Here is a 17,337-nt window from a genome sequence, read left to right on the forward strand (position 1 = left end):
TTAAACGCCGCGCTCACAGCCCAGTTTATTTCTTTCTTACATCTGGCAACGAGGATAGTTTCATTTGATAAAATCGCTTTAAGTAAGCAGGAACAGAGCAGACAGGCACTGTAATCCTATGACATCTTCACAATTTTAATAGAAATATTAGATGTGTTGAATATACTGCATGGTTTTGCAGAGCAGCAGTGAATGACTCTTTTGCTGCAAATGTTCTGAATGATCTTAAGTGATTCAGAGCTTCATCAACAACATGACTGATTAATAAATCTATATAAGAATGTGAAACACAGAAAGATCTTTATTAGTGAGTGTACTGACCAGTTCCAATATCCTATGAATGTTGATGTAGGACTTACTGGAGCTGGATTACTTTTACCTGAGGAGATGTTGGATATGTTAGAAATCTGTAAACAACCCAACTGCTCTTCTATTTAACAAGGACTTTGAAAAATGTAGGTATAAAATGTTAATTTTAAAAAGTGTCCGTGTTCCACCACTTAGCATTCCAGCCTTTCTGCAGTGAATTAATCACCACAAAAAGCCAAGTTAGATCACACGTGGTTTTAAAACCAAGAAATGCAGTCAGACACATGCTAATCCAGCTCCAGTAATTCTTTAGAAAAGTGTGGCTGCTAAGTTCTTTAGTGAGCGCCCAGGTCCTTCATCATGTAGGACTGCTGATCCATCAGAACTTTATAGAGGACGCTTTTCGCTGGGTTGCCACCAGCAAAAATTGGTCCACGAATCAAAGCGCTCATCATCCTCTGGGGCGTTTTCTCTGCGCTGATGTCACTGTATTGGTTGTTGTTGATGACCTTCCTGCTCAGGAGAACATCCAAGATGGATTCCACCCCAGTGGCTCTGCTGACCAGATCTGCAGACTTCGCATCAATGAATTTGGCTTCTGAAACAAGTGGTGACCAGAACATTGAAAACATGTTAATTTGCCATTACTTTTTTACTTTATAGTTGATGTTATTTTAGTCCAATTTTCCATTAGAAAATCCTCTGAAATGAAAAACATCTATTTACCACTGAATGGAGCCTCTGCATTGGTTGTTTCATCTGCAGAAGCAAGCAAAGTTTATTCATATAGCACTTTCTAAAACAGGTGTAGTCACAAAGCAGATTCACAGAACAAACAGTATTACAGAAAGAAAAGAAAAGAAAAAAAAACATTGAGACATTGTTACTCACTCACTGATTGGTTAGACACAATCGATCCTATATAAGATTTTATGCATTTTCATCTAGCATACAGTAAACAATCTTGGTAAAGCTTTATTATACTGTTTTGTAGTTAATATGAAACTCTTGAGGAACTAAGCAGGGATGAACAAGCAGTGCTGCATGAACACTTCTGTAACTACTATTAACTACTACGGCCAGTTAAAGCTGTATCATGCAAAGAAGAAACCAAATGTCAACATGATCCAAAAATGCTGCCGTCTTCTCTGGGCCAAAGTTCATTTAAAATGGAAAACTGTTCTGTGGTGAGATGAATCAAAGTTTGAAACTCTTTTTGGAAACCACGGATGCTGGAGTTGCCACCTGCAAAAATCGGTCCAGTAACCAAATCTCTCGTCATTTTTTGGACCGCTCTCTCTGCGCCAATGTCACTGTATTGGTAGTTTAATAGTTTATCTTACATTTCTCCTAGAAAACTACTCAGTAACCATGGTGTCTTGGAATAACTGCTCAGAAATTAGTGATTCAATAGTAATCTCTCAATAGCTGAGTCTGATGTAGTTTATTCCATCACTTCTTAAAGTACTGACATACACATTTTACAATTAAGCAATTACTGTTGAATTGATTGGCAATTAACAAGTAGTTATTCTAGGAAAGCACAGTTGCTAAGCAGCTCTCTATGAGAAATATAAGACTCAGATGTTATTGTTTAGTTAACTGTGAACTACTAATATTACCTGAGTAATGAACTACTAATCCTTGGTACTTAATAGTAACTTAAATGTTAATGCAGCACTACTCAATGATTCTCATGATGCAGGACTCCAGATTAGTTACATATTAACTACAAAACAGTATTATAGGTAATAACAGTATTATTGTTACCGCCAACTTAAACATTCGCAAATCTACTGAAACAACGTTTAAAAGTGCTACCACGCTAATGTATATTACATTTTGCACTCCAAAAGTCGCTGGGGTGCTTTTTCAGACGCAAAAGCCAGGCTCATTTGCATTTTTTCCCTAAACTAATCATTTCAGTGAAACTAATTTCTTTTTTTAATTAAAAAATGTAATAATAACTATATTTACCTGGTAGCATTTGTGACAGAATTAGTGTCACAGCCTAACGTTTCCACTGACATACTAGAAGGTCACCACTGAATGTTCAGTAGACATTAATGTTAGCTGTGTATAAATGTTAGCCAGCTGACATTATTTCATAAATTATTTCAGCCTAGTTTTCCACTGAAAGCTCCTCTGGAAAACGGAAAAACTGGAAAAAGTCATTTTGTGTCCTAAACGACATCTACAAATCTGCACCACCTGGGCATGGTTTAAGCAGGTCGACAGAAGTTGTTGGGGTGTTTTTACACTAAAGATTTGGGTGACTGTAGAGTTTGTTGGCAATGCAAGCCTTGTAGCTGCAGCACTGATCTAAAGGTAGGGATAGGTGGACAATTGGGTACGACTAGGCATAGCTGTTTTTTTCCATTGAGAACTGTGTTGCTATTAACTTTATTTTTTGGCTGTCATGTGACATTTGTGCCAGGATTAGCATTAGCTTGCCAGCTCAGTTGTTTGTTTCCACTGCCTTTCTAGAGGGTCACTGAGATGTAACCTAGTTTATGATATTTGCTGGCATTCATAGTCAAATGTTAGGCTGTGTTAGGCATATCACGTTAGCTGTGTATTAAATTTATTGTAGCTAGCTACAAATTAGCCAAACAACTGAGCTCCATGCTAGAATATCTGCAGCAAAGTTGAAAAAAGGCCAGATTGACTGATTCAAGCAAATGTCTGACTGTATTATTGCATTGAGTATTACAAATAAGCTAAAGATGGTTCTCATTATTGAACAGATATTATTATTATTATCTGTTTAAACAAAAAAAACCTAAGCTTTTTCAATAGTCAGTTATAAATATATATATTCATATATATATAAAAGCTATATTAAAAATTAAATTAAAACTATAACTCAGCTGTGTGTTGTTTTAGTTTGTCTCCTTCTGTCTGCTTCTGGGTTTGCCCACCTGCTTTAGGGGTCAGCTGGAGTCCAATCGCTGAAAAAAGAAAGAGGAAACATAACAGATCATGTGACTTATTTCCTTACTTTCCACTGTGATACTGCAGACTAATCTTAACGTAAGAGGTATTAAATCAACTCGAAATTCATCTAATTTAAACCATTTCTACTTTTCAAATATGTGTATTTTCTATTTATAAAATCTAAACCCAAATTTCATTCATTAGTCTAAAAACATGTATAAAACATGAAAAAGTGGATAGAACTGGTCACTTGCTGAGTATTTTTTGTTGGTTATACATTAAATGATTATGTGGAGTCATATTTATTCATATTTTTGCAAAGGATTAACCAAAGACTGTATACAGTTGATTGCAAACATTTGGGCCACAGGTCAAACTGTATTGGAAACAAAAAATAAACATAAAATCAAAACTTCTGGCAAACTCAGCAAATAAACAGAAATACTGCACCACAGTTTTCAGTTTAAATGTGTTCTCTGAGGATTTGTTAGCTTATTCATACTTAGAAAAGTGGGGTTTTAACTTAAAAACATTAGTTACAGAGCCGCCTAATTTTTTAACTAAACCCTTGTGTGATGTTGGGGTCTGTGTGACCTGGTTTCAATGTTTACCAAAATAAAAACATTGTGATTTATTATTATTTCAGCCTCAGATTCTTGCTTTTTGCTCATTTTATGTGATGTTTTTTTTATATAAAATAACCTTATTTTCTTCACACTGTAACCCCCCTGCCCAACACATTTATATTACACATGTGGGGGCTGAACCTGCGGGGAGTAAAAGTGTGGTGGTGCTGTGTCCTTCATTCTGTTCTCCTCCTACATGGCCTGCTGTTAGTGTGTGTGTCTGTGTGTGTATGTGTTTGTGTATGTGTGTGTGTGTGTGGGTGTATGTGTGAGGGTGGACGACATGGACAGGCTGCTGACTGGCTACAGCTGCTAAAGGAGAACCTTACGTTAGACATGTGTGACATTTTAAACACATGACATTTTTACATAATAACAAACACATCAACACCACACAAGGGTTAATAGAACAAGAATCTTTGGTTAATATTTGAAGTTCACATAACTCAATAATTTTAAGTATGTGTAAGGTATATGTCGGAAGAAAACTGTTGGAAGAAAACTTTGTATCTCCAAAACGGTAACTTTACAGGAGAAGTTAAAAACCTACTTTACTTTTAATAGAAGTCAATGGAACCAGATATGTTTCCAAGTAATTTTGGGCCGTTTATTTATGTCCATTCATCATGAAATGTACGGACAATGTAAAGAGCAACAGGGACTTTCAAATTGAAAAAAAAAAAAATGAAAAATGACAAAAATGGAGGTTTTCCTCCAGCAGCCATATATATATATATATATATATATATATATATATATACATATATATACTACCACCACATAAAATTTGAATCACTTTTCCTATGATTAGTTTTCGCATCCATTTTTTTCTGTTTATAAAAACTACAGTCAAGCTATCTGATCATCATTATGAATATACATTTATTATAATAACCTGTATTGATTTTAGAATCTTCTACAGCTCAGATCATTATTCTGGTCACATCTCTTACTTATTATAAACTTCCCACTCACTGTTTGTAATAATACAGTGAAATAACGCAGGAGTAGGAAATCAGCGTCATTTTACTCATTTATCACCACTTTTATTTAATAATATTATTATCGTTATTATTGTTATTAACACTGATTCCATGAAGATGTCCGACATTACAGTGAAAGTGAAACTAAAAGGTGTTAGTTAGGTCTGACTGAGGTGCTCACTCCCTCTCACTCTCTCAGGTGAATAAATGTGAATAAATAAAGCCCCACCCCCCACCCCCCTCACCTGCTGCATCCTTTTCTAGATCCTCCGCTACCTGGTTGAGTTTAATCGACTTCAGCAGATCCACTGCGACCACCAGCGCGCGCTTTTCCGTGTAGGTGTCTATCATAATGCGCGCGACATCTAAGCGGTCCTTCTTGTCCACAGCGCCCCGCCGCACGCGCGGCTCCTGGCGAGAGTCAATCAGCTTGTCGGTGAACCTCTTAAACTGCTCCTCGGTCAGATCTTCTAGACCGTCGAGCAGGACGTCCCTCGCGGATTTGGACATGGTTCACAGCAGCGCGCGCTTCCACACCAGCGGCGACGGAGAGTCGAAAAAATGTCTCAGGACGTGACGCGTTTTTCAGGAAGTTAGAAAAAAACAGCCTGCCAACCTTCTCCTCATAAATATTCATGAGTTTGGAGGTTGCTCTATCTTCTTCTTTCGGCTCCTCCCTTTAGGGGTCGCCACAGCAGATCATCTGCCTCCATCTTGCCCCATCCATTGCCTCCTCTACTTTCACACCAACCATCTCCATGTCCACCTTCACTACATCCATAAACCTTCTCTGAGGTCTACCTCTTCTCCTTCTACCTGGCAGCTCCATCTCCAACATTCCTTGCCCAATATATCCACTATTCCTCCTCAACACATGTCCAAACCATCTCAACCTGGCCTCTCTGGCTTTATCTCCAAACTGCTCTACCTTCACTGTCCCTCTGATCTGCTCATGTCTAATCTTGTCCATCCTTGTCACTTCCAACGAAAATCTCAGCATCTTCATCTCCGCCACCTCCAGCTCAGCCTCCTGTCTTTTAGACAGAGCCACAGTCTCCAAACCATACATCATAGCAGGACTCACTACTGTCTTGTAAACCTTCCCTTTCACTCTTGCTGCTATCCTTCTGTCACACATCAGCCCTGACATCCGTCTCCACCCACTCCATCCTGCCTGCACCCTCTTCCTCACCTCTTTTTTGCACTGTCCATTGCTCTGGATGGTTGACCCAAGATATTTGAATTCATCCACCTTTATGACCTCTACTCCTTGCATCTTCACCTTTCCACCTGCCTCCCTCTCATTCACACACATGTATTCCGTCTTATCTCTACTGACCTTCATTCCTCTCCTCTCCAGTGCAAACCTCCACCTCTCCAGATTCTCTTCCACCTGCTCTCTACTCTCACCACAGATTACAATGTCATCTGCAAACATCATGGTCCATGGAGCCTCCTGCCTGACCTCATCTGTCAACCTGTCCATCACCATTTCAAACAGGAAGGGGCTCAAAGCTGATCCCTGATGTAACCCTACCTTCACCTTGAAACCATTTGTCACTCCAACTGCACACCTCACCACTGTCTCACTATCCTCATACATGTCCTGCACCACCCTAACATACTTTTCAGCTACACCTGACTTCCTCATACAGTACCACAGTTCCTCTCTTGGCACCCTATCATATGCCTTCTCTAGATCCACAAAGACACAATGTAGCTCCTCCTGACCTTCTCTGTACTTCTCTACCAACACTCTCAACGCAAAAATTGCATCTGTGGTACTCTTTCTGGGCATGAAACCAAACTGCTGCTCACTGATCTGGACCTCTCGTCTTAGCCTTGCTTCAACAACTCTTTCCCATACCTTCATGGTGTGGCTCATCAACTTTATACCTCTGTAGTTACTGCAGCTCTGCACATCACCCTTGTTCTTAAAAATGGGGACCAGTACACTGCTTCTCCACTCATCAGGCATCCTCTCACTCTCCAGGATTTTGTTAAACAACCTGGTTAAAAAGTCCACTGCCTTCTCTCCTAAACATCTCCATACCTCCACAGGTATGTCATCTGGACCAACTGCCTTTCCATTCTTAATCCTTTTTAAGCTGCCCTCACTTCCAACTTATTAATTCTCTGCACTTCCTGATCCACTATCTCACCCCCCGTTGTCCTCCTCCCTCTCTCGTTTTCCTCATTCATTAGTTCTTCAAAGTACTCCTTCCATCTACTCAACACTCTCACTAGTACACTCACTAGTACATTTCCCTCTCTATCCTTTATCAGCCTAACCTGCTGTACATCCTTTCCAGCTCTATCTTTCTGTTTAGCCAAACGATACAAGTCCTTTACTCCTTCTTTACTGTCCAGCCTCTCATACAGCTCATCATAGGCCTGAGCCTTTGCCTTTCCCACCATTCTTTTTGCTATGCGACTAGCCTCACAGTACTCCTGCCTACTTCCTTCATCTCTCTGGTTATCCCACTTTTTCTTAGCTGCCTTCTTCTTCTGAATACTCTCCTGGACTTCCTCATTCCACCACCACTTTTCCATGTCTTCTTTCCTCTGACCAGACGAAACACCCAACACATTCTTGCGTTTCTCTCACCACCTTAGCTGTAGTTTCCCAGTCCTCAGGTAGCTCCTCACTGCCCCCAAGGGCCTGTTGCAATTTTTCCCTGAACTGCCTGCAACCATCCTCCTCCTTCAGCTTCCACCATCTAATCTTTGGCTCTGTCTTCACTCTCTTCCTCTTCTTTGTTTCTAATTTCATTCTACAGACAACCACCCTATGCTGCCTTGCTACACTTTCCCCTGGCACCACTTTACAATCTCCAATCTCCTGCTAAGCATATAATCCACCTGTGTGCACCTCCCTCCACTCTTGTATGTCACCCTGTGTTCTTCCCTCTTCTGAAAATATGTGTTCACCACAGCCATTTCCATTCTCTTTGCAAAATCTGACCATCTGACCTTCCGCATTTCTGTCTTTCACACCATACATTTCCAGGACCTCTTCATCCCCTCTGTTCCCTTCACCAACATGTCCATTGAAGTCTGCACCAATCACCAATCTCTCCTCCTTCACCATCTACCACTTCATCCATCTTACTCCAAAATTCCTCTTTCTCCTCTAACTGACAACCAACCTGTGGTGCATATGAACTGACCACAATCAAAATCACACCATCAACCTACAACTTCAGGCTCATGATCCTCTCTGACACTCTCTTTACATCCAGAACACTTTTCCCAAGCTGTTCCTTTAGGATTATCCCTACTCCATTTCTCTTCCTCTCTACACCATGATAGAACAGTTTGAATCCACCTCCAATGTTCCTGGCCTTGCTTCCTTTCCATCTGGTCTCCTGAACACACAGAATATCTACCTTCCTTCTCTCCATCATGTCTGCAAGCTCTCTGCCTTTACCAGTGATTGTCCCTATGTTCAGAGTCCCTACTCTAATCTCCACACTCCTGCCTTCCCTTCTCTCTCGCTGCCTTCTAACCCGCCTTCCTCCTCTCCTCTTTGATGGTCTTCGACCTACAGTAGTCCAATTTCCACCGGCACCCTGCTGGTCAACAGCAACGGAGGCGGTCGTTGTTAACCCGGGCATCAACTGATCCGGTATGGCAATCATATTTGTGATCCGCATGATAGTTTTGGCACAAGTTTTACGCCGGATGCCCTTCCTGACGCAACCCTCACCATTTATCGGCACCAGAAGTACACAAAGTACACCCCTAATGGCTGATTTGGAGGTTGCTCTTTGCACTTCACTAAAAAAAACCCAAAAAACAAACAAAAAAATGGTTCTTCAAGGGTTCTCTAGTAAAGACAATGGTTCTTTACAGATCCATGAACAGAAGCACCCAAAGGGTTCTGCTTGACATCATCTGCTGTCACATTATATCTGAGAGACATGCAGTACAACAGCATAATTACACAGTGTAAAACCAGTTCACAATATGCTGTGTACATCATTAGTCATACAACTGCCATGATTGGCCCCTCCCAGTCATCCATGTGTTTTTGTTTTGGATTCAGTGCTTTTGTTTTGGTTTCATGGTGCCATGTGCTTTTGTTTAATTGTCCATGTGCTTTCTTTGTTTTGATTCCTCCCTGTCTTGCCCCCTTGTTTCTTGACTCTGCCCCTGATTGTAACTACCTGTTTTCTACCTGTGTCATGTTAACCATCGTTATCCATGTTGTATTTGAGCCCTGTGTTTTCCCTAGTCCCATGCTGGTCTTTGTTTGATGTGTAGTTCTGTGTTTCTGTTTATTATGTCTGTACCCCGATCTCTCCTTGTTGGCTCCTTGACCCTGGACTGTTCTGACCCCAAATCTGGATTTGCCCTGAATAAATCTCGCTTATGTCCTCATATGCGTCCGCCTCCTCATTGCTCCCAAATGTTACAGAAAGACCAGCCGCCAAAGGATGCAGCGAGAAAGCAAGACTCTGGTATGTGGTTGTTCCGTTGGGACGAAACTCCAGCTATTTCGATGCAGCCTGAGTTATCTGGGTATCAACGCCAGCAAGCCAGAGAGAGCACATCCCCTGGCACTGAGGGTACACGGGCATCTCGTCGTTCCCAAAAAAAGGCACATATATTAGACGTCTATTGCTTCACTTGGAACTTGTCTGAATCTGACCCCTTTCTCTGCCACTATACACCCTTTAACTGCTGCTGCACTCAGCACTTTAACTTTAGACCCATACTTTGCACATTGTTTTGTTCAGATTTACAGGTATATGACTGTGTGTGTGTGTCTGTGTGTCTGAGTGAGTGGTGGTAGGAATGCATGTTTTATTTAATTTTATTTTATTTTATTTTATTTTATTTTATGTTGTTATACTTTACATTTATTTTATCTTATTCTTTACATTTGAATATCTGTCTGGTACTGTGCACTGTGAGCTCCTGTAACCAAAACCAAATTTCTTGTATGTGTAGCATACCTGGCCAATAAAGCTTGATTCTGACTCTGATTCTGACCTGACTCTTAATGAACTCGACATCATTTTATATGAAATAGGTCACTGTGGAGAAGGGGGTATGGCTGAATGTCGAATGCAGGAGCTTGACTGAACTGAACAAGATAGAAAGAAAGAAAGGACTGAAAAGTCCCAGCGAGCTTCTTGTCCATTTGTCTGTTGCCTAAAAAACAGAGTGGCTTTTGTGTTGTGTATACACAACACGAACTGCTAACTTACATCACATCTATGTGCCAACAACAGGTTTGCTATTTGTTTGGCGAATGCACCAGTGCCCTCTACTGTGAGCTGCACCTTCTTGAGCCATTGGATTGGTTTAGAAGATTTTACATTTTGTTGGTTCCTTCCCTAATGTGTCTGGGTTCTCTCCAACATTTAGCCCAAACTTTCTCATGATTGTCCCCAGAACCCAGTTTTGTCTTTTTAGACTAGGTTGGATGTTCAGTGAATTAGCATCTAAGCAGAAAAGCCAGAGAAGCGAAACAACAAAAGTCTCCACACAGATTGTCCTGGAGTTTTAAACTTATTGCACAGTCCAGAACATCTCAGAGAACATAGAGTCTACATATTCAACAAGGTCTCATAAAGATGAAGTTTGTTTTCTTGACAAACCTGTCCGGAGAGGTTGGTGTGTTTTACGACGTTGTAGCCCAGACCTCTCAGCAGATTCTTCATGTTCTCCTCGTCTCTCTGAGCTCCTCCCCTCCTCATATTTTCACAGTCAAACTCCACGTTGTCGATCAGCAAAGCCAAACGCTTCCTTACTCCCATATCTAGAACAGGCTAAATCTGACAAGCTACACATACAAATTCATTGGTTATTAGTGTCCGTGCTGTGCATAGAAACCACAACTGACATATTGGAATTGGTTTGTGTTCAATGTCCTCAATCTATGTTGCACTTCAATGGAATGAGGATTTGTAGATGCCAGGAGCCACGCTTGGTTCCGTACAGAGCATTTCAGATGATATTTCTCTTTCTGTGCATGGGATTTGAGTGTGAAAAACCTTTGTAAAGCTCAGCTTTCAGCTGTCATTCAGAATTATTTATATTTATTTTTCCATTTTTTGTTCTACATAATTAAATGTTTAAGATAAAGTGTTTAACTTTGATAAGTTAAATTAAGTTGTTCACAGTGCTGGTGATCGGAACCAGACGTCCACCTCTAAAAGCTCCCTCACAGATGTAGTTAGTACATGAAATGGTTATGAAGTCACTGCCTGATGACTGAGACACTGTTACATGATAGTTTTGAGAAGATTTTGGCCTTATTCTCCATTCATGGTGGAATGATATATAATATGCAGGGTGCTGTGAGGCAAAATAGTCCCCAAAGAAATTTACCATGATCAACATTCCTTATAAACTCAGAAGACTTGTGTAGGTTCACTGGTGGTTTTGGATAGTAAATAAAATGTCTATATTTGTGTTGTAGTCATGGTGACCTCTGGTTCCTATCACCACCACTGTAAAGACATCTGAACCATTTCACACCAAGCCACTCTGAATCTCTCGCTTTTCACACCTCACTCACTCAGTTATGCTGAAGAACTGGTGGAACTGCCCTTTCTGGAGAGATACTTGCCTCCTGTCCCTTTTCTTTGAGGATTTTATCTTTGAACTGTGGGGTGCAGTGTACGAGAGGAGAGCTGGTGTTGGGCTGTGAGCCAGGAGGAGGCAGTTGCTCAGGTTCCTTAGGAGAAAGTTGCTCAGGTTCCTTAGGAGGCTGCTGCTGAGGAGGCAGTTGCTTATGTTCCTCAGGATCTAAAGCTGATATCATACACATACAGTGAGAACAAGCTCTGAAAAGATCATATAAGATAAGATAGTCCTTTATTAGTCCCACAACAGGGAAAAAAGTAACTTTAAAGCAGAAGGAAAAATGGAACTCTGTTAATGTTAAGTCTTTGGGTTTTCACCCAAAGTATTATCTATTAATACAGTCATGTACAGAACACTAGTCTCTGAAAAGTGTATGGGCCTAGTGTCCTGAGAACAGATAACATTTGTATATTTATTTCACTATTTAGTCACTCGTACACTGTCTGAAATAAATGTTTAGTCCAGGTACATTTTTAGTTCATCAAGGTACAAACAGTGTAAATGCTCCCTCAAAGGTACTACAGGTGGTTTTAAGGTCTGATTGTGAACCTTAAATAAGTTTTTCCAGGCAAAAAGTTCCTATTTGTTCCTTTTCATAACCGAATGTTTTAAAACAGAACAGTAAAATAAAAAGCCTGGAGACGAGGCGGGGTGTGTGGAGTCAGTACAGCTTAGAACAGGTTATGGTACAATTATGTTCCCTGACTGAAGGTACTGAGATGGAGCCATGAGGGAACCTCCCCAGTGACAGTTTAGTACCTCTCTTTCTAAGAGTGTACAGATATGAAGTTTAATTACAAAATGTACTATAATTTCAAGATTTTTCTCGATGTATGTTGTTAGGAGTGAGCATTACTCTACAGAAATAAAAAGCTGTTATTTATTTATTTATTATCAAATCTCCACAATTGTTACAACTTAAGACTTAAATTTCACTTCTGCAGTCACTTCGGGCAGTGAAAAGTTCCTGGCCACTGGCCCCATTGACCTGGTCAGTAGTCTACCTTCCGGCTATCCTACACTCCTTAAAAAGATGGCTCTCCAAGGGCTCTTTAGTAAAGAAAATGGTTCTATATAGAACCGTAAACACTCTTTGTATGAGTAAAGGGCTCTTCAGACTGATGGAGAATGTGCTGTAGATGGGTCTGTTTAGAAGCTTTTTGAAAAGGGTTCTGTAGAGCACCAAACCACTGAAGAACCATTTCATCCAACAAAGAACCAGTTAAGCATGAATTGGTTCTATATAGAACTCCTAATGCTAAACAGAACTATTGCCTTTACTAAAGAACCCTTGAAGAACCACCTTTTCAAGAGTGTAGAACGGGTCGTTTCAACCACTCTGAATGACTTTGTTTACATCTTCGTTGTTCAGTTATGCAGAATAATAAATGCTCGCCGCACGCGCGGCTCCAGGCGAGAGTCAATCAGCTTGTCGGTGAACCTCTTAAACTGCTCGTCGGTCAGATCGTCCAGACCCTCGAGCTGGACGTCTCTCGCGGAGCTGGACATGGTTCACAGCAGCGCGAGCGAGAGGAAACTAGCAGAAAGCAGAAGAAGAAAGTTTGGAGCGCCGAGATCAAAGAAAACGAAACCAGCCCCTCCTGGCGGCCCAGGTGTGCCGCGCATGCGCAGTTCAGAGTATCCAGACGGGCCTTGGTTTCTGACTGGCGAAGATTTCCAATAAAGTGGACAGGAAGGGGCCTCAGCCGCGTTCATAGTGTAAGAGACATTTTAAGGCAGTTGACTGAAGGGGAGAACCCTTCTTGCAAGGGTTCTCCAAGAGTTCTTCCAAATGGTTCTTTGCATGGTGAAACTGTACTTCAGGATGATGGAGAATGTGTTGTATATGGTTCCATATAGCAACAGAAAGGGTTCTTCTGTTGCCAAAAACTCAGAACCAAATAGAACACATTCTCTGCTCTCCAGAACCCTTTAAGCATACAGCTAGTTATTTGAGCGTTCATCTGATTTTCTGCAGTTATCAGATAATTCATGCATTCATGTGTTATATTGATTGTATATATGGAAACTAAACAACAGCCTGTTTTGATTTCCTTGTTTTTGTGATGTCGCAAAAGCCAATTTTTCACATATATCCAATTATTCAGCCTACAGGACTTTAGCTTTGCTCACTCACACTAAAGTTATAAGGAGTGTTTTAGCTTGGGCTGCAACCCCCGAATGAGGGTGGTCTTTTAGAGCAGAGCTCATTTACATACATCTGTCTGGAGGGACATTAACAAAAACAATTGGAAAAGGTATTGAGAAAATTGGCTTCAAGGACCCTATAGACAGACTTGTGAACTGCGTTGGGCTCTCAGGAACTATGGTTTTGTTCATACCTGCAAGAAAGGCACTACTTTGTGGAAATAGAAATGAATCTTTCTGAGAAAGTGACAGTGACCTGTGATGTCCCCCAGGGTTCAAATCTTGGGCCACTCTTGTTCAATTTCAATTTGTTCAATGCTGCCTCTTGGTCTAATACTACAAAACTATGGGAATCTTATATGCAGATGATACTCCGATCCACTCAGCCCTCTCCCCAAATAGCTATGTTCCCCTTGACTCACTCTGTAAGTGCCTTGAACTCATCACTAACTGGATGAAACAAAACTTTCTGCAGTTGAGTAAAGATAAAACAGAAATTATTTTATTTGGGATTAGCAATGAGAGGCATAGACTAGCTGCCTACCTGGATTCAAGAGCCCTAAAATCTAAAAAACTAATACGGAACCTTGGTGGACTTTGATCTTAGTTTTATCAGTCGTGTCAAAGCAGTCACTAAATCAGCTTTATATCACTTTAAGAACATCAACAAGATCAGAGATGTTCTGACTAAAGCAGATCTGGAGAAATTCATCCACACCTTAATTTCTAGAAGGATAGATCTAGATCGATCACTGTAATGGTCTCCCAACTGGACTCCCAAAAATGACAATCAAACAGCTTCAGCTGGTTCAGAATGCAGCTGCCAGAGTCTCACTAGGAGTAAAAGAAGGAACACCTCCCCCACCCCACCCCCATTCTGAAACCCTTACACTGGCTATCAATCTGTTTCTGAGTAGGCTTTAAGTAGCTGTTGCTGACCTATAAACGTTTTAATGGTCAGGAGCAGCATATTTATCTGAACTGCTGTAGCAATATGAGCCAAGCAGAGCTCTCAGATCAATAGGAACTGGTCAGTCAGTCCTGACGAAGGTGAAGACTAAACATGGAGAAGCAGCGTTTAGATACTATACTGCTCTTAAATGGACCCAGTGGACAGGAGCATTCGAAGAGCACTGACACTGGACACCTTTTAGAGCAGCTTTCAGCTCAGTTTAAGCAGTGTTAGTGTTTCTTTTTAATTTATTGATTTTCTCTTTTAAATGTATTGTTTTAGTCATGTTTTTATTATGTTTTAATGTTGTTTTTAATTATGTTTTTCTATTCTTGTTTACTGTTTTTAAAGCAGTCTTTTTGCATTTATAAAGCTCTTTGAATGACAGCAGTGTATGAAAGGTGCTGTATAAATAAACTTGCCTTGCCCTTTGGAATGATGATGATGATGAAAAAACCTTTATGATCTAGTTTTCTGAATTAAATGGTCATAAAACATGATCTGCTCTTAATCCAAGTCACAAGTACTGACAAAAACAACTTGCTAAAGCTAATGACACACAAACAGTCATAATGTTTTGTGTATTTATTGTGCACACCAATTAAACAGTTACAGTGCTGGTGGAAAAAGTAAGTGAACTATCAGATTTAATAGCCGCTCAACCCTCTTTTGGTCGCAATAACCTCAGGCAAGTGTTTCTGGGAGCTGGGGACCAGACCTGAACGTTTTACGAGGAATACTGGACCTTTCTTCCTTATGGAACTGCTTCAGCTCAGCCATTCCTTCAGCTCAACCTAGTCTTTAATGTAGGCATAGTTCTGCATCATTTATAGTGGTGCTTATTCTGACATTGTTGATAGCTTTTACAATAAGAAATGAAATGTTCACATTGTGCTGTAGCTTCTTTCTAGGCCTATAAACAGTCCAGCTGGGGAGTTAAACAGATATAATCAGATATAATAACACATGCAATTCAATATTATTTCCTGATTCTGGTTCTTTTCTTGCCATTCATTTGTTCTTTTTTATCGTTTACCTTCACAGTAGACTGTAACACAGTCTAGAAAACTAACTGCTGAAAAAATTTCAATTTAACTGTTCATTTTAAAGTCTGAAATTCAATATAAATATTTGCAAGTAATATTAACTCATTTATTGAACTTCTTTTTTTTCTATTTTCTATTAAATCCTAAAAGGTTTATTCAATAAAAAATAAGCTTGTTTGAATCTGTGTGATTCTGTAGGATTTTCCTCAAAATCAAACTTCTGAAATCCATCTAGAGGATGTAAAATACTTCACTTTGATGTTTCTTTAATGCCGTAATTTTAAAATGCAAACCATTTGAAGATGTTTTTAAATGTTCAATTGTAGAATTTCTAAAACAGAATCTGCACACCTTTTTCATTAACAGAGAAACTGATCACAGAGAATAACTAAAATTTCCCTTTATTCAAAACAGTAAACACTTTATATGAAGGGCACTGCATGATCAATAAATGTTATCAAATTGTATATAACGGGTCCACATGCTGGTCGGTACATGACACTTTTCCGTGTTTCTGCACATTTTTAGGTCTTCAATAAATTTTGAATTCATTATTTTTGGGATGTCACAACAACCAGCACATTTACTAACATATAACCGATATATCCCTGACATTTCACTGAGATTTCCCTGACATATTGCAGGTATATCATTGACGTTTCCCTGACATATCACTGACAAATCACTGACAAATCCCTGAGATTTCCCTGACATGTCACTGACAAATCACTGACATATCCCTGAGATTTCCCTGACATATTATTGATATATCCCTGACATATTGCCAGTTTATTATTCAGATAGCCTTGATATATCACTAACATTTCACTGACATATTGCTGGTATATTACTGACATATCCCTGATACATCACTAGCATATCACTGACAAATTGCTGGTATATTTCTGACATATCCTGGACATATCCCTGACATATCATGTACATATTCCTGACATATCACTGACATATTGCTCATATATCACTGACATTTCACTGACATAGTGCTGGTATTTTACTGACATGTCACTGACATATCAATGACGTATCCCTGATTGCTTGTGTATTACTGACACATCCCTGATACATCACTAACATATCACTGACAAATTGTTGATACGTTACTGACACATCCAGGACATATCCCTGATATATGATATACTCACTGACATATTGCTGGTACATCCCTGACATATCACTACCATATTGCATGAATATTACAGACATATCTCTGACATATCACTAACATATCACTGACATATCACTGAGATATCTCTGACATATTACTGATATATCACTGACATATCACTGACTTATCTCTGATATTTCACTGACATATTCCTGACATATCACTAACATATCACTAACATATTCCAAGAATATTACAGACATATCTCTGACATATCACTGACATATCACTAACATATCATTGACATATCGCTGAGATATATATGACATATTACCGATATATCACTGACATATAACTGACTTATCTCTGATATTCCACTGACATATCCCTGACATATCACAAACATATCCATATATCCACACATATCACTGGCATATTGCTGGTATATTACTGACATTTTACTGATATTATTGATACCATACTGAAATATCACAGACATATTGCTGTTGGATTGCTGACATTTAATCTATATATCACTAACATATTCCTGACACGTCACTAACATACTACTGACATACCACTGACATGTTGCTGGAATATTATTAACATT

General features: G+C 39.7%; 1 protein-coding gene across 1 annotated transcript; it reads right to left on the reverse strand.

Moving 5' to 3' along the window:
* pycard (PYD and CARD domain containing) lies at positions 1-5,430 on the reverse strand. Its single transcript, XM_017714441.2, has 4 exons — positions 5,101-5,430; positions 3,231-3,260; positions 1,036-1,068; positions 1-907 (listed from the first exon to the last, which is right to left on the reverse strand). Exons 1-4 carry the CDS (start codon positions 5,363-5,365, stop codon positions 645-647), a joined length of 591 nt encoding a protein of 196 aa, XP_017569930.1. The 5' UTR covers positions 5,366-5,430; the 3' UTR covers positions 1-644.
* Positions 5,431-17,337: the final 11,907 nt, after the last annotated feature.

The sequence above is a fragment of the Pygocentrus nattereri genome, chromosome 24, assembly GCF_015220715.1.
Source record: "Pygocentrus nattereri isolate fPygNat1 chromosome 24, fPygNat1.pri, whole genome shotgun sequence".
Classification (NCBI taxonomy): Eukaryota; Metazoa; Chordata; class Actinopteri; order Characiformes; family Serrasalmidae; genus Pygocentrus; species Pygocentrus nattereri.